The sequence below is a fragment of the Metopolophium dirhodum genome, chromosome 8 (assembly GCF_019925205.1).
Source record: "Metopolophium dirhodum isolate CAU chromosome 8, ASM1992520v1, whole genome shotgun sequence".
Taxonomy (NCBI): Eukaryota; Metazoa; Arthropoda; class Insecta; order Hemiptera; family Aphididae; genus Metopolophium; species Metopolophium dirhodum.
The window spans coordinates 26,069,284-26,088,021 of record NC_083567.1 but is presented as its reverse complement, the minus strand read 5'-3'; the positions used below and the strand labels follow the sequence as shown (position 1 = coordinate 26,088,021).

General features: G+C 29.8%; 1 protein-coding gene across 3 annotated transcripts; it reads right to left on the bottom strand.

Annotated features, from left to right (window-relative positions):
* Positions 1-4,332: 4,332 nt before the first annotated feature.
* LOC132951224 (uncharacterized) lies at positions 4,333-11,620 on the bottom strand. Of its 3 annotated transcripts, XR_009665310.1 has the most exons (3): positions 11,306-11,620; positions 6,642-6,944; positions 4,333-6,567 (listed from the first exon to the last, which is right to left on the bottom strand). XR_009665310.1 is itself a non-coding variant. In XM_061023004.1 (2 exons), exons 1-2 carry the CDS (start codon positions 10,872-10,874, stop codon positions 9,240-9,242), a joined length of 1,434 nt encoding a protein of 477 aa, XP_060878987.1. In that variant the 5' UTR covers positions 10,875-11,620; the 3' UTR covers positions 9,093-9,239. The 3 variants fall into 3 exon arrangements, 2 of the variants coding, with proteins under 2 accessions (XP_060878987.1, XP_060878988.1); XM_061023004.1 differs by lacking the exons at positions 4,333-6,567; positions 6,642-6,944 and adding an exon at positions 9,093-10,562 and having other exon boundaries at positions 10,764-11,620; XM_061023005.1 differs by lacking the exons at positions 4,333-6,567; positions 6,642-6,944 and adding an exon at positions 9,093-10,562.
* Between the last annotated feature and the right edge of the window lie 7,118 nt (positions 11,621-18,738).

Here is an 18,738-nt window from a genome sequence, read left to right as displayed (position 1 = left end):
CCGCGTGACGGCACCGCCGTCGATGAATATTTACTTCCGTTTTCAGATATTATTATGGACTTTTAAGTCGAAACGCGTTTACTGTCGTAGTTGAACGATGTGAAGCGACTACCTAGAATACAGTACAAACTACAAATTACACGCAAAGTCGCAAACAAATCGTGTACTTGGTGTACGTTGTGAATCAAATAAATTATACGTCAGAGATGTGTTTTGTTAGATTATATCATTATCTAAATAAAACGAAAATCGGTGTACCCATATCATGATAACAATATAATATAATATCATACAAAGTGTTCGATCGCAAGAATAACGAAGTATTGACGCATACGGCAAATGTGGCAATAGGTGTTTCAAAGTCCACGTTCTTAAAATTATTATTGTTATTTTTTTTTTTTCGATTGTATAATATTATACCTACATTATTTTATTATTATTATTATTATTATTATAGCGGTTTCGAATTATTCACGGTGCAAAGGTGGTGAAAATGACGAATAAGAAACGTCGACGACGTGGCCGTAACAGCATTTTTCGTATACCCTACAGAGAAATCAATACTTCGTTTGCGTATATATAAATATATAAATATATGACGCGTATTAAGTATAATATATTTATTTTTTCCATCGCTTTAATGGCGAATAAATATTTACACTGTACAAAAGCCGCCGGCAGTATAGTTTTTCTAATTTAAATAATTCGGTTATAAACATTAAGGTACTTACTTAATAATTTGATTATAATATATTAATATTATACGAATATTCTATTAAAATACATTATCGTAGGTACGGTTCTTACTTGGAAAATGTTAAATTAATGATTATTTTGAAAGATCTGTGTATGACGAAAACGAATTATTAATCCAAAAATATCGGGTTAGTATGAAGTCATGCTTCGTGAGCCATTTCACACTACCTCTCATAACAAAATAAAAAAAAAAATAGAAAGTACCGGTTAAGACTGCGTTCGAGATTTACAAAACGATTTTAGTGCGTTTTTTTTCAAATTCCCACGAGAACTAATCAAAAAAAAACATAACGACTGATTATAATAATAATAATCGAAACGCTTATCCGCACGACGGTTTTTGGGTATTTTTTACAAGTTTAAAACGAGGCATACTCATAGTGGTCGAAGGGTGGTGGCTCGTTTACGACCCAAACGACACGCAATATTGTCGCTTTTATGCTCATGTTTCTGTATACCACGGTTGTTGCCACAGGAAGTCGTAATCTCGCAAAGTCGTATTTACGCACGCGTCGGGCAAAATGTTTCCGGTATAGTGTGGAAAATAAACCACGATCGCGTAAAAAATATATAATATCATAATATATTATGCGTATGTATTAACAGGCACTATATTATTATATGTATTGGCTCCTCGGCGGTCTGCCATCCGGAAGTCATATTCTACGGTAGTGGTATTGATATCATGTTTCCGGTTGATCACGAAAACGGTCGACGAAACGCAGATCGCGAATTCGCCGACAAACCATCTAAATCCACGCCATCTCTCGGGTGCCCTCAGAGTATTAAAATCCCGTGGTCTAACTTATCAGCCCTAACCTTACGATGTACATAAAGATTTTTATGGCTAAGCCATTGAGAAACGCTACCACCTCATTTCGGAACTTGGCATAGAACTATTTTCCACCTCAACACTGGTTTTACAACCTTAATCTTCTTAGGAAATGCTTAGTATAATCTCGTTCTCCCGTTTCCGATTTGGCCACACCTCACATCCTTTTCGTTCCCTGCTTACACTTTCGATGAATGCTTACCACCCTAGCTAGCTCTGAACACTCCGTAACAACCTCTCGAACTTTGACATCCCAGCCCCTCGCCACTTCAGCTGCTCTGTAATATTGACACCACAATTCCACTTTTGTCCTTTTATAAATACCCCCCTTCAATATTGAAAATATTATTTCCACTCAAACAAAAGAACATAATATATTCTTTTTTTCATCGTTTTTCAAATAAATAGCCTTAATCATATAATTTCTATATTAATTATTCGTGTTTAAATAAAAATACGAGTAGCTTAAAAAAAGGTAATAGGTATAAAAAAAATATTTAGAAGATATATTTATTTCATTCATCCGGACATTAGAATTGATTGTATTATATTCCGTATCCGGGATATTACCTGTCCGCGCATTAGTTATTATTAATAAATTTAATAGGTATTAACTATTATCACTATTCTAAATAACGATAAACGCACAACTTTTATAACGTTTTAATTCTGAATAAAGATAAACGCAAAACTTATATAACGTTTTAATTCTAAATAACGATAAACCCAAAAATTGTGTAACGTTTTAATCGTAAATAACATACAACAGAATTTTGTTTTCAAATGCAAGCCCTGCTTAATAGTGTTAACAAGATCAAGTTTTTTTTTACCGGAAACCACCCTTGAAATTAATGTATGAAGCATTTTTTTATTTTTATTTTTTTATCAAATATTGTATTGTATTTTTATTTAATTTTATATACAAAGTGATAAATTGAGGATACCCTTTATTTGGACTAATACCTAATTCAGTTTGTCAAAATCTGATTTTTGGAATTTTTTTAATACAGAAAGGTAGGTATTTATTCCAAGAAAACCATATTTTCGAATTCTTGAAATTGTTTGTACCTACTACCTACCACTTAAGAAGTGTCCTGTGGCAATGCAAACTTTTACATTTCTAAAAAGAACCGTCCCTTTTTACTGTAAGCTACTTAGCAAATATTAGATTCTAAGTGGAACGATGAATGTATTAATTTTACAATGAAGTGTGTTTTTTTTTAATTTTTAAAAATTTTTTTTTTGTGTCGGTCATCACGGTTTGTGGCAGTAAAACTGCTTCGATTTTCTTCAACAGTAACTTGTTCGATGAGAGAGTGAATCTAGTTAGTGCGTTCGGGAAGTCAAATTTTAAAGTTCTCAATAGTTTTCAAAAGCACCGTAAAAAACAAAAAAAAAATAAGGAAAAACGGGAATTTTTACGCAAAATCGGTTTTGGTTTTTGGTGTAACTCTAAAACAGATGGACATATATACATGCAATTTTCACTGGTCGTTTATATTTGCATTTTCTATACACGATAAAATGTTCAAAATATTTTGATTTGTTTTGAACTGTTTAGGAACATTTTCAGTTTCCAATTTTATTAGTATTTTTTTCTATGAATGTCAATAAAATTTTGTTTGCTGAATAAAAATACTTGAAAATTGAATACAAGGCTCCTACTATATTGTTACATTGACATTTGAAAAATATTAAAAATCCTTAGACACAGTTTTTTTTATGAGCATTTAAAATTCAAAAATTGACAAAATATTAAAAAATCACGAAAATTAGCAAATTATTTTGAGTTAAGAATTCATAAAAATTTTTCTTTTCAAATCTAAGATTTTAAAATGTAATACAAAATTCCTTATAAGATTATCTACCTTTATCATCAAAAAAAAAATGTCGATAAGAAAGTCAAATTAAAATTTTATGAGCGTTTGAAATTCAAATTTTCACCACATTTGATATTCACTCGATTTCTCATGTAACGATTTTCTTATTTTGTTGTAATTAAAAAACGAATGACTGTAGATACTTGAAAATGTCACTGAATGTTTATATTAGCATTTTCTATACCCGATAATATGACTCTTTTTGAGCTGTTTACGGACATGGTCAGCTTTCAATTTTAGATTCTGAGCGAAGCGATGAATGTATTGATTCTACAATGATGTGTGTTTTTTTTTTTATTTTTTTTTTATTCATTTTTTTTTTTTATTTTTGTGACTGTCGTCACTTTTTAGGACAGTAAAAGTGCTTGGATTTTCTTCAATAGTAACTTTTCTGATAGGAAAGTGAATCTAGTTGGTACTTTAGGGCGTCAAAAGTAAAAATTTCCCAGTAATTTTCACAAGTGACGTGAAAAACGAAAGAAAAATTAAGGAAAAAACGGGAATTTTTACGCAAAATCTGTTTTCGAGAAAATATTTTGACTCTTTTTGAGCTGTTAACGGCCATTGTCAGTTTTCAATTTTTTTAGTTTTTTTTTCTATAAATATCAATAAAATTTTATCTGTTGAGTAAAAAAGCTTGAAAATTTAATAGAAGGCTCCTAGGTTATTGTTACAAAGGCAGATGAAAAAAATTAAAAATCCTTAGTCACTTTAATTATAAGCATTTAAAATTCAAATTTTGACAAAATACGGAAAAATCACGAAAAATAGCAAATTATTTTGATGAGAATTCATAAAAATTTTTCTTTTTAAATCTAAGATTTGAAAATGTAATATAAAATTACTCATAAGTTTGTCTACCTTTATCAAAAAAAAAATGTCTAGAAGAAACTTAAATTAAATTTTTATGAGCGTCTGAAATTTATATTTTTACAACATTTGATATTTATTCGATTTCTCATGTAACAATTTTCTTATTTTATTGTAATTAAAAAACGAATGACTGTAGATACTTGAAAATTTCACTGAATGTTTATATTAGCATTTTCTATACACCATAAAATGTTGAAAATATTTTGACTCTTTTTGAGCTGTTTACGGACATTGTCAGTTTTCAATTTTTTTAGTTTTTTTTTCTATAAATATCAATGAATTTTTATTTGTTGGGTAAAAAAGCGTGAAAATTAAGGCTCCTGATATATCGTTCTAATAGCAGTTGAAAAATATTAAAAATACATAGGCACAATTTTTTTTTATAAGCATTTAAAGTTCAAATTTTGACAACATTTATCAAATTTATAATTTATTAATTATTTTGTGGTTAAAAATTTATAAATTTTTAACTTTTATGGCTAAGGATTGAAAATTTAAAACAAGGCTCCACGTAAATAGGTTATATATAAATTACTTTATTCACAATAATATCATCAAATATACTTGGTAAAATCATAGGCTGACTGACCGTTTTCGCTCAGAATCGTTTTTCTTATACAATGATATTATATCATTGAATTCAAATTTAACACCATCCATTACTAAGGATAATATAAATGTGCTTATATTACCTATATACGTATAACATAAAATATATTATTATGTAAAATTTAGTTGGTCGAGCACTTATTAGGTACTGGTAAAATGTATATGAAATGTTAACTGTTAATATATTAATATAATATCCTTTTTGATGTATTGAACAAGTGATTGGACGGTTATAAATTTGTTTGTAATCAAAATGTATTCATGAATTGGATTTTAGTAGGTATCACATTTACACATTTTAGATTTTAAGATTGGTAACTGTTTAGTTTTTAACTAGGTAACATTAAGAAAACCAAATTACTATTAATTATATTAGTTTATTTGAAAAAATAAGTGAAATCCTAGTGATTGAACACAGAATGCTAGTCTATGAACACTCAATACCCAGTGTATGAACGCCTAAAAATATTTGATAAGACAATTTGTATTTAAATAATTTATGAATAATATGTAGTACCTTAATTAAAAACTAACAAATAACTCAAATATATACATATATACCTTATAACAAACTTTGTAACAGGATTAGAATACAAATTTTAAACAAACATAACTTATGACTTGAGTAAATAAATTAATAAAAACCAACTTGGTAACCATTAAAATATATATCTGTGTAGGAAAGTAACAATTTTACAACTAGACCTAACAGTAGCTGTATATTTAGTATTTAAAAATTAACAATTGTAAGTAAAATAAAAAATTTAACGACAGAAATCACAAATTTTAACATCCGTATTTTCAGAACCAACATAGAGTTCATGGGCCCACTCACAACATTTGATCCATGAAGTGTAAGGTTCTTTAAAGTATATACATCATCTTCAGACCCCGCAGTTAGACTCAATCCTGGTTTAATTTTTTTTGTACATTTTGATTTTCTTGGTTACTGTTTTTGTGGTTTTTTTTAGCAACTTTAAGACATTTTTCTTTTTATATTTCCTCTCTACGTTTTCGTTTTTGTGTAAGTTCTTATTCTTTTCTTAGTTTTTCCTGTTCTTTATTGACATGATATTTCCTTTACTCAATTGCTGTAACAGCAAATGATAACTTTACTTGACTTCTATTTGGTTTCTGTTTAGTGTCATGTTTTGGTCAAAACAAGTGTTTGCTTCACGATTCATCAATTGTTGGAGGACTCAAATTAGATTTATTTACTCTTGATGCTATTTTGCTGGTTTCACTTAAACATTTATCAACTATATTAATTTCTATAACTCCCTCACGTATTATACAATCAGTATCTTCAACATTACAATCTATTATATTTTTAGTTTCTATATCACATAAATCAGTTTCTTTCATATTATGTTCAGTCTTATCAACAGTTTCACATATATTATCAGATCCACACATATTTTCAGTCTCATTTATAGTTTCACATAGGTAATACATTTGCATCTACTGTATATTCAGTTTTGTTTACAGTTTCAAATATAATACTACCAGTCTCATTTTCTTTAAAAACTTTATCTAAATTATTAATTTCCACATCTTCAGTTGTTAAATTAATATTATTTTCAGTGCATGTACTTCCAGTACTAGGTTGTTCAGATTCTAAAACAGAAATTTAATAATTAATTATTAATCTTTAGAATATTAAAAACATTATTCTATTGAAAAATAGTTACCCAAGATAATGTTACAATGCTCCAAAACTTCCAAATCACATTCATACAACTAATAATTACTATTATTATATGCGAGATCATATGTCATTTCAACCATCATATCTTCAATGTTAAGATGTTCAGTATTTGTTTTAGTGTTAACCCAAAAATCAAACAAAGAAGGCATATTTTCAACTTCAAGAAGAGGGTCTTGCATTTTTTTTTCAAATACTTCAGTTTTGGCTCTCCCAATATAATTTTCCAAGAATTTTAATGCAGCTTTATATTCTTCTGATGTAGCCTGTATAGTATTTTGCAAGTATTCTGAAAGTAAAAACGATAAAAATATATTTGACCATCTTTGGTAATATTTAAATAAACTGTATTTAATCCTGTGTAATATTTTTTGTAAGTCCACGCTTAAATATTGTCAGTATTTGTAGAATATATTAATTATTAATATGCCTATATAATTATTAGGTAGGATACCTAGGTACCTAACTAACACAGTAAAAAAGTGTATTATATTAATTTTAATATTAATAAACCTGTCCAATCACTGGATTAAATTATATTCAAGCAATGCTAATAATAATTACTAATTGCTAAAATTTAACAAAACCTAGCAATTTAACACCTAAATAAGTAGATATGATAAGCAACTGTTTTAAATTTTTAAGCAAGAAAATGATACAAAATTAGGTACTTATCATAATAAAATAAATAATTACATTAAATAATGAATATTATATAAGTGATTAAGTTCCCACAAAAAGTAATTCATAGTACTTACAATCACATGTTAACTATCAAACTGAGTTCATACATATGACCACTATATCTAATATTGAAAACAAAAATTATTTATTAAATTAGATACCTAGTACATTGTTGACGCTGTTAAATTACTGGAAGGCGTTCAATAACATCTTAGGGCCGTTCTTGCAATGTCCAGTTGAAGTTAACCGATACTTAACCGGCCGAATTTTGCCGGTAATAAAATCTGGTATCAGTCTGTTAGCGTTAACTGACAGTTTACCGGACACTATAAGAACGGCCCTTAAGTCATAACGGTAACCAAAATTTATGACAACTTCACATATCGTTAATTATAAATTATTACCTACTGTTAACGATGTTTCGAAAAGTTAGTTTATATTAATTACAATATAATCATTATATTCTTATAATATTATCATTACTAAATATTAATTAGGTACAGTCGTACAGACTCGTACAGTACATTATACTTATACGTCTATCGAGACATCGAGCAGATAAGATCTTCACAATAGAATTGTAACCAAATTCAAAGCCAGCTTTTTTTTATATATAACTAGCAAATTTTACGAGGGACCTGTATTACGAAATACAGAGTCATACAAGACGTGTGATACTTTAATAGTAATATTATGTTATTATCCTATATTATTCAGGTTAAGATTGAACCCCTTCGCGCACGTAGACTTTGACGGTGTCTGACCCCCAGGCGGACTCTGTGCTCTCTGTCATTAGTTGACACAATCATCGTCATTGTTCATCGGGACTAACCGTCATTGTCGTCCGTGCTGCCGCCGTGAATAATACAGTGAATAATACAGAAAATATAATTGTGCCGCACACTGGTTCATTAGCGGTTATTAATAGACACCTCATCTTTTAACCTATGATCAGACTGGAATAATATAATATTTATCGAATACGCCAACATAATAATATATGGTCAGTATCATATCTATACCAACAGACCTTAAAAAATACGTCTTTATACCTAACAACATATTTTTATGAAGAAATGGAATTTTGCCGAGACCTTGAAATATTAACGTCGTCGTTATAGATGGTTACTGACGGTATAAAGTATAAACATTATGTGAAGCGTTCCTTTTTTGGGTACCTACCAACTTGTTACTTACTATCACAGATAAAATTATGGAAGTGACACTCGATCGGGTCTCTGTATCCCTACGGTATGAAGTATTGGACTCTAAAGTTGTACCGTATCTGTAATCTGATAGAACGTTGGCAACTTTTCTGTTTTTTTTACGAAATTATATAATCGGAAACAATCCATTGAGCACGGACGACGACCGTTTTAATTTATTCAAAGTTTTTTTATGCATGTATGGTCAGTTTCAGTATAATAATTCTATACATTTTGCTATGAAATATGAATTAAATATTATAATAATGTTATTTGACATTTTTAAAATAATTTATAAAATTGATATGAAGTATTTAATTAATATAAAGTATATCACGTCACCCCTCCCGAGACCGTCTTCAAGAACACAGTTTCCCCGATTGGCCATAACACACAGTGACTATCTACTCGCAGTGGTTAGGTTGTAGGTATATTGAAATCTTCTGCCGTATATAATAATATTGTGAATTGAAATCGATAAATAATTTAATGGTAGGTACTAGGTATAGGTAGACCCTTACATGCAACTGAATAATAAGACATATAAATTATAAATCATGGTTTTTTATTGCTTACATATCAATCTATTCATATTATACAATATACAAACAATACAATTTTTTTTTTAAATATATACAATCTAGGTACAAAACTTTTTTAAAAATGTACCTACCTAAAATAATAAAATAAAACAATTAGTCAGATGTAATGCTGGAGTCGTCTGATGATGTATCTCCGTTTGTCGTCGTTAAAGTTCCTACTTCTGCGGATAAAACGTAATCTACAATGAAGTCAATTTTCCAAAGTTTGTCTTCTTCAGCCTTCGTCTGACTGATTAAATTCTTCCAGATGGTTGGCTTTACACGTTCGGCGCCCTCAATTAATAATTGTTTGACATCGGCTAATTTAAAAGTTGTATTGTTCATACTCACATAATTTTTAACCAATGGCCAAGCCAATTCAATTGCGTTAAGCTCGCAATGATATGGCGGTAGTCTTAATATAATACAATCATATTGTTTTGCTAGTTCGTCGATTACATATTTATCATGGCGAGGTCTAATTTCATTTACCATGTCAAGTAATCGAAATTTTACCATTGGTTTGTCTAAAACCACACCTTTCGACTTCAACCAATTTTGAATGTCCTCTTTTTTCCATGTAGTTGTGGGTACCGGGTCTTTTTTGACAGAATGGTAAGAAGCATTATCCATTACTATCACGCAATTGTCCTTCAATCGGGGCAAAACTCCACAAAACCAGTCGTAAAATGTGTCCCCGTTCATTTCGTCGTGGTAGTCTGCTGTGTTCTTTTTCGACTCAAAACACAATAGACCCCCCTCGACGAAACCATCTGCTGAACCGATATGGACAACTATTAACCGCTTGCCTTCACCTGACGGGTTTTTTGGGCCTGTTGTCAGTCCTTTCAGGAATGCATCAGTATGCGATTTCACAGAAGTATCAATCGATACTTTACTGCTACACTGGCCTGCGTTTACCCATGTCTCGTCTAGAAAATATATTGTACGACCTTCATCCCGATAACGCCTTATGTCCTCGATATACTTTTGTCGCCACACCACAAGATCTGCCCTTTCAGTTAAAGCGCTATTGCGGTTTATTTTTGTAAATTCAAAATTTAATTCTTTTAATACTCGCCGCAAAGAAGTAGAAGGCAAATTCGGAAGATCTGGATCGTCATTTATGGCTTGAACAATTTTTTTGGTTGTGGGAATTTCATTTCTTAACCAAAATCCGTGAATTTTTTGTCGAATCGCATTTTTATTGAAATCGTCAATTTTATCAATGATTGTAGGACGGATTTTGGTTTTATTTGGTGACTTGCATTCACCCGTGTTTTTGTACTCACTTATTGTCTGAATAACTTTACGCATTCCAATCCCAGAATCAGCTGAAATAGACGCCATCAGTTCTTTGTATTTCATGCCCGGCTGTTGTTGCTTTTTCGCCTTGTACAGATTGACAATCATCAATTTTTGCCGTTTTCCAACAAACTGAAACAATAGTTATTAAATTATTTTAAAACTATACGACGTTCAAAGATGAAAATTATTTGATGCGTTCATAATTTAGAATTTACGAATAAAGTAACACATAAATATAAGAAGGTTTTTCTACGAATAAAGTATTAATTATTAAGAATAAAATATTTAAAATTATAATTATTATAATTATCATAATTAAAAAATTCTTACCCGTCCTTTTTCATTTTTTTTAATGGGTGAAGATATTTTTTTTAAGTCGACGTTTGGCTCAGCAGATGTGGTAGGATGATTGGTTGATGGAAATTCGTTTGAAGTATTCATTTTAAAAAAATAACGTGATAAAGTAACGGTAGTAAAAAAATTAAACAGTCAACGGAGTGATCAAAGTAATCGCATAAACGTAGTGACACAAACGTATTGACACCCTGTATCAAGTGCACGGAATAACAAATGATACATACTATACAGCGTTCCCGACCGTTAACGATTGTGATCGAGCAACGACGATATTTCAAATAAGTGGGGATGCGCAGAGTCGGTTGCTATTTGGTCGGGACACGGGTTCCGTGGCGTGGAGTATATATATTATTATATTATAGCATATTGTCCAGGACAATAAATACAAATATATTTTTGTCTAGTGGGGAGTGTGTTTTCCTGTATTTTTTTTTTCAATTACCTACCTATTATTATCAAGTTTGTTTATTGTCCAAGTATTATTAAATAAATTACAAAACTAATTTTTCACTGACCTTTCCCTTTGGGTTTTTTTTTTACGGGAGACGTGGAGCGGCTGGAGTATACAGCTTGCATTTGTTTAATGATCGTCGAACAATTACAAGACGTCATGGTCACACAAATTATGTCATACAAATTTAAACAAAATATAATATTATATAATGTGGAATGTAAATGACAGAAATCGCAAAAGTGAACGTACACGCGGGAGCACGGCGGGAACACGGCTGAACACGGTGACGGTAAGAATGCGCTACACAAGTACACAACACAGCTCACTACGTAGGTATAATATGACTATAAACGCAGCTGCAGTTGTCCCATAGTGGTTACCAACACAGGCACACAATATCACTGTAATAATACAATGCACAGCTGCAGGTTAGTGGCAGCCGATACTATGACCACGCTCGAAGTGGGGCCCTAGTGTCTAGTGGTGGGGATGCGCCGATACTATGAGTTTTGGTCGACCGAGTGGTTCAATCTTTACGGTTCTTAACCTGTATGTCATAATATAATAGTTGGAATAAAATAATACAATGTAGTATAGTATTAATCTTATGTTGTACGTAATATTTTTATCCACTGTATGTCCACGGCCTTATTTACACAAACGCGATTTAAGATAATGTAGTACATGATGGGCAAAATTCGATGTATCGATACATCGAAACTTAAAACATCGATGTGGTCGATACATCGGATTTTCTAGAAAAACATCGATGTTTTTCGATGTTTTAACATAAAACTTTTTCAGAACATGAAAAAATTTAAATAAGCGAAAAAAATCTCAGAATTCAGTATATTATTTGTAATAATAACTTTCATAGACAAAAGTCTACAAAAGAACCTATTTTAGAGATGGGAATCATGGTTCATCTAGGTGATCCGATTACAAAAATTTTGAAACATCGATAAAACATCGAAGCAAAACATCGATATTGTCTTCGATGTATCGATGACTAAACACCGATGTTAAGACATCGATGTATCGACCAAAAACATCGATGTTTTTTGCCCACCTCTAAATGTACGAATAGTACGTACGATTTAACACGTTCACACGTCCGCGTGTATTTATAGAGGTCACGGCCATAGATAAACAATAATATGTTATATAAGGTCTATGGGTCTATGGGTCTATGGGTCTATGGGTCTGCCTGGCCGCGTAAACGTTTATAGTCATAGTCGAGACGTCCGCGGGTCTCACTCGTGTTGATAACACGTTCATAATAAACATAAAAATGCCGGGAAACCGAAATCAGGTGTTTGCCGTTTTTCTCACACAGGCAGGGGCGGATCTTGGATATTTTGATAGGGGGGGCACATATAAATTATATAATGATTCTTTGATGATATAATTAATAATACATACTCTTATTTTTAAACAAAATTGGTAATAATAATAATAATGATAATAATAATGTTGATTACATAATATCACATACCATATAATAATAATTTATACATATATGTAGTCATTAATAAGTAAATAAGTAAAAATATTTTTATAGGTTCTCATATTGCCTCATAGGTCGAATTGAAGTTTTCGTTTATGTTTTTTAGCAAACACATCTAGTACTTTTCCTGGTTTTACTTGAATATCTTTATTTATATGCAACATTGCTAAGCCGTTAAGTCTTTCCTGGCTCATTGTCGATTGTAGGTAAGTTTTAATTCTTTTTAAAGAACTAAATGACCTTTCAGCACTTGCTGTTGTTATAGGTATCACACTAAGAATTGTTAAAAGACATTTAATGTTAGGAAACATAGATGCATATTTAAAAGCTTCCATTGAAGAATCAGCCTTTTCTGGTTTATTTTTCCAAAATTGTTTCCATAAATTTAACTCACCGCGTAGTGCTTTAATACTATGAGGTAAATCTGCTTCATATGTCTTGGCCGCATTCAATATTTTGTCATAGCAGTGTCTAATGTTGTTTCTATATTTTGTATTTTTCCATTCATAACACTTATGAAATTATCAGATTTAAAAACACAATTCTTATGGTAGTCATTATTTTGATGGGCCTTAAAATTTTCTTTTGCTTTTTTGTAAAGAGATAATGGTATTGTAACTAATTTTCCTAGTTTTACACGACTACGACCTCCCTCATCGCTTCCAAATAAAACACATATTCTACAAAAAGCTCCTCCGAGTTTTTGGCTTTAAGACAACCAGGGATACTCATTTATCCAGTGAAGTTTAAAGGAACGATTTTTATCTCCTTGAGAAATTAGAGGAAAAATAAAATTTTCATGTGGAATCCACGGATCACGTAGAATATCATAAAGTTCGTCGTCTTTTATTTTATTAAATTTAAAACCTACATAGTTGCCAATATCTCTTGTATTTGAAATTTCAGTAGCAGTGGAATGAATTGAGTTGGATTGATCGTCTTCATTTTGGGGCATAATTTCATTTTCAGACTTTTTGTGTACAATATTATCATCTAATTTTGTTTTTTTAAAAAACGTTAATATATTTGTATTCTGACGTTTCTTCTCCATGATTTGGATTTATACGTATTATAAGTTTTAATCCCAAAATAAAAATAAATCTAAAAAATACAAATAAAGTTCTATTAAAGAATGTATGAAAGAAAATTACAATTTGGTTAAGCTATTTTTAAATTAATAACTCGATAGTTTTCTATAGGTATGATTAACGATTAGCAGCCGACAATGACGAGCGTACACGCAGTTAATTTTAAAAAATAGAAATAAACTACCCAATATATTAGTATATTTTACCGTATGGACGACGCTGCCTGTCGTCCAAAACTTGAATACATATAAGATGTATAAGCGTCAATAGACAATAAATATAAACATATAATGAAATTAAAAATATAAACTTACATTTAGCGTTGAAGCGTAGCCCTTCGTCTGTAGCAATTTCACAATTACACTATTATTTTATAAAAATTATAGTGTTATAACTTATAACAGTGCTGTGTGCTTGTGTGCAGTACGGCCAGTACGAAATTAAATTGTAAGTACCTATACCACGTCGTTGTCGCGGCGTCGCAGCGGTGTCGCGTGTTAAGATAACGCAAGACGTGTGCTCCGGGCCTAATGGTTATAAATAGAGATCGATAAGATACTAAGCTGTAACTCCTTTTATCAGTTTAAATGTACCTAATTAATGATTTTACTAGTAGGTAAAAGGTAGTATTATTTTTATTTACAACTGTATTTTTATTTATATGATACTCGTAGTAACATAAAAAAAATGTTGATAGAAAATTGACAGGGGGGGCACGTGCCCCTGTGCCCCTCCCCTGGATCCGCCACTGCACACAGGCCATGCCATAATGTATAAATCTATTTTTTCTAAATTTCTAATGCACATACACATACTGATTACTGATCGTTCACCGTCCAGCCAACCATTTTAGATAACATACAAAAATAATTGTGCTATGTCGATTACCTATGGGTCGTCATCGGCTGGTCCGCGCCCGATATCGACTGACGACTACGCGTCGTCATCGGCTTTGGACGTTTGTATTATACGATAATCGGAATAATAAACGGAATCCTCAGGAAAAAAAATCCCTAGACTACAATATTACACACAAGTACACAACCACATGCAAATTGGTTGAACAAATGTTTTTTTAAAACGTTAATTAGTATCTATAATTACCACGTTATTAATATTTAATTACAAATAAGTATATTATATCATTCAAAAAAATTATATATAGTGATAATAGAATATTAATGATAATATAAATAATATTTTGTTTTAAATTACGATAATATATAATGTGTAATTCAACTTAGCGACAAAAATTTGCAAATTATAATATTGTATAAAATTGAAATTTTAGAAAACTATTTATAATATTATATATGTGTATTAATTTTTTGAATGATATAACATAGTATAATATAATATAATATACGTATTTGTATTTAATATTAATAATGTGGTAATTATAGATACTAATTAACGTTTAAAAAACATTTGTTCAACCATTTGCAATGGTTGTGAGTATAATATTGTAGTCTGGAGATTTTTTTTTCCTAGGATCGGGGATTTTTTTCCGGGAATTTTTATTCAGCAATTTATATTATACACATTGTATAAAATTATTTTATGCATTTTACAGACAGCATAAAAAAAAAGTTTATATTATTAGAAAATTAATTTTATATTTAAGAATATAATTTATTATGAATTACTTATTATTACTTGTAATTACTTATTATTTTTAAAGAGTTAGATTAGATTATTTTACACATTAAATTCAACTAGTTAAGTTAGAAAATTAATATGGATTAAAACTAACTAGTTACTGCCAAGCTTTGTCCAATTTATTACAAAGACATTTATTTATTTCCAATTTATATAGCTACTATAGGTTTTATAATATGATGGTAATAATTATTATTTATTACCTGTATATAATAATCATAAGCATGTTTAAGAAAAAAATATAGGTACATAAATTATTATATTATTATATTAATATAATATTACGATATATATTTTTATTCAGAAAAATGTATACAAATGCGCATAAGTAAATGATTGATTAACTTATAGGTTATGATCACTCTGTATATAAATAAAAATATTAGTTAAATTATAAATACAAATATTATTATTATTAAGTAACAATAATCACAGATATAGATTATATATAAGATTATACTATATAAGTACCTAATACAATAAAGGAAAAAGATATTATATCGCAAAAATATTGATTATAATAATTATTATCATTTTGGTTTTTTTCCGTGGTTTTTAATTCCTTGGCTCATGCTAGGTTATACTCCCTTTATACGGTATATTATACGGTTTATAATACGGTGTTATATAAACAAAATAACATAAGGATTATAACTTTAAACTATAACCAATAACTATAGGATTATTTATTAGTAAATTAAAATTAAAATAGTGTAATATATCATATTATACTATGATATGATATGATTGTCATTTAAAATGTAATAATACACAATTCATAAAAAATAATAATAGTACCTACATTGTTTTTCAACAATAATATTAAGAAATTAATTTTCTTTTAACACTGAGAATGATCGTCAGCGATAAAATTTAAAACATCACTTGTAGGAAGGGAGTCAAAACAGGCTAAAATATTTCGGGTTTCGGGTTTCGTGTTAAAAACCGGTTACATTTTTTTGCGTGTTTTGGGTTTCGTGAGCAAACCCGGTACATTTTTTGCGGGTTTCGAGTTCAAAACCAGGTTAAATTTTTGTGGGTTTTGAATTTTGAGTAGGCGTAGCTAATAACTGAAAAAAAGTCCTTTACACCAAAGGCCGTATTTTTTAAGACCCCCCCCCCCCTCACCAATGAAATATTTACATGGTTAAAAAAAAAGTCAGAATTATCTATTTATAATTAATAATCTATAAGATATAAGTACAGTAATTGCAGTAATTTAACTTTAGAAATATCCATATGCAGCCCTGGATTCAGGGAGTCAAAACCGGTTAAAATATTTTGGGTTTCGGGTTTCGTGTTCAAAACCGGGGAAAATTGTTTGCGTGTTTCGGGTTTCGTGTTAAAAACCAGGTAAAATTTTTTGCGGGTTTCGGGTTTCGTGTTAAATACCGAGTAAAATTTTTTGCGGGTAACTCGGGTTCAAACCCGTTTTGACGCCCTACAGTTGTAGGTACTAGTAGGTACTATTTGTCTGTTAAGTAAGGATTTTCTTATCATATATTACCGTTTTAAATGACGATCATAATAATATTATATTATTATATTATGTAGGCATTAAACTAATTTACTTTAGTCTTTAAATAATATTAATGTTGAAAAATTATGTACTATTATTTTTATTATGAATTGTAGGTATATTATTAAATTTAAGATGACGATTGACGATCATAATATACATAATATACTAAACTATTTTACTTTAAATAATATTATTGTTCTGTGTATTATTAAATTTTAAATGACAATCATATTATGTGTGTTAAATTGTTTTACTTTATATGTACTAATAAAAATTAAGAGTATCAAGTATTGATATCAAAAAAGTGTTGGACCACCCAACACCGAAAATTGTATTCGTCTTTGATCTTAGATGATATTATATAAACATAGAGTAGGTACTAGGTAGGTATATACCTATTTGAGATTTAGTTATTACCTGTACCACAGTCGATACACTAAACATGACGTAGTTTTTTTTAAAATTATAATGTCAAAAAAAAAAATTCGTTCAAGCAAAAAAAACAAATATATTGTAATACAAGGTTCATCATAAGTTGTTGTTGGAAACTAAAAAAATGTTGAGTATAAACCTATGATATTTTTTATGAGCCATGAGCGTCTGAATTTAGAATTTTGACAAAATTCGTAAACATCACGAAAATGTGTAAATTATTTTGAGTTAAAAAATTTATAAAATGTTTCTTTTAATATCTAACATTTGAAAAAGTAATACAAAAACCTAAAAGCTTGAAAATAAAATACATGGTTCACATAATGTTTCAAAATTAGTTGAAAAATATTAAAAATACATAGTTAAGATTTTTTTTAATAAGCATTTAAAGTTCAAATGTTGACAAAATTCATCAAATTGAAAATGTATACAAATTATTTTGTAATTGAAAAAGTATCAAATTTGTATCTTCGTGCACGATTCATGACACCCGTCACCCGATAATCAATTATATTCAGGGCTTAGCACCCGAATCATTGTTTCGGGTTTCGGGTGCTGGATGTTTTCGGGTGTTCAAACACCAGAATAAAAAATTTAAACAAACGTTCGAGTTTTAATAACCGTTATTATTCGGGTTAATATTGTTTAATACGGGTGTTAAGTAGTCTAGAAACAACATAACTTTTGAAGGCTGATCCCCTCCAAAAATAATTGTGTGTCTTGAGTTCGTTTTGTATCTGTTGGTAGAGTTGGATTGGTTGGTAAGGTTGGAACGGTTTGTACAGTTGGTTGGCAACACGTGTATGTGTGGCAAGGTTTTTGTCACTATGATAAGTGATAACCTGGGTGGTCACCCATCCGGGAACTAGTGGAAGCAGGTGGTACGTACTCTCAATCACATTGCATGACTGATTGCAGCCATCGCGCCAAACGACAGTTTTTTTTTTTATAGTTATTTTAAGTTCAAATTTAGATGAAATTATATAAAAAACCTAGAATAACGATTTTAGTTTTGTGTTGTAATTTAAAAATATTATTCGTGGGTACTTGAAACATCTAAAAAATATCTAATATATACAAATGTCAAATATGGTAATATGCAAATAATATTAAATTTTCTAAACGGTTTCCGTATATTAATAATAATAATATAAATATGATATAAAATATCCTAGGCTGACAAACCACCTCCACTCAGAATTGTTTATCGTACCTATATTTTATCGTTGAATTAAAAATTTAACACCATCCGTTACAGTGATCCACTTGTAACCTACTGTAGTAGA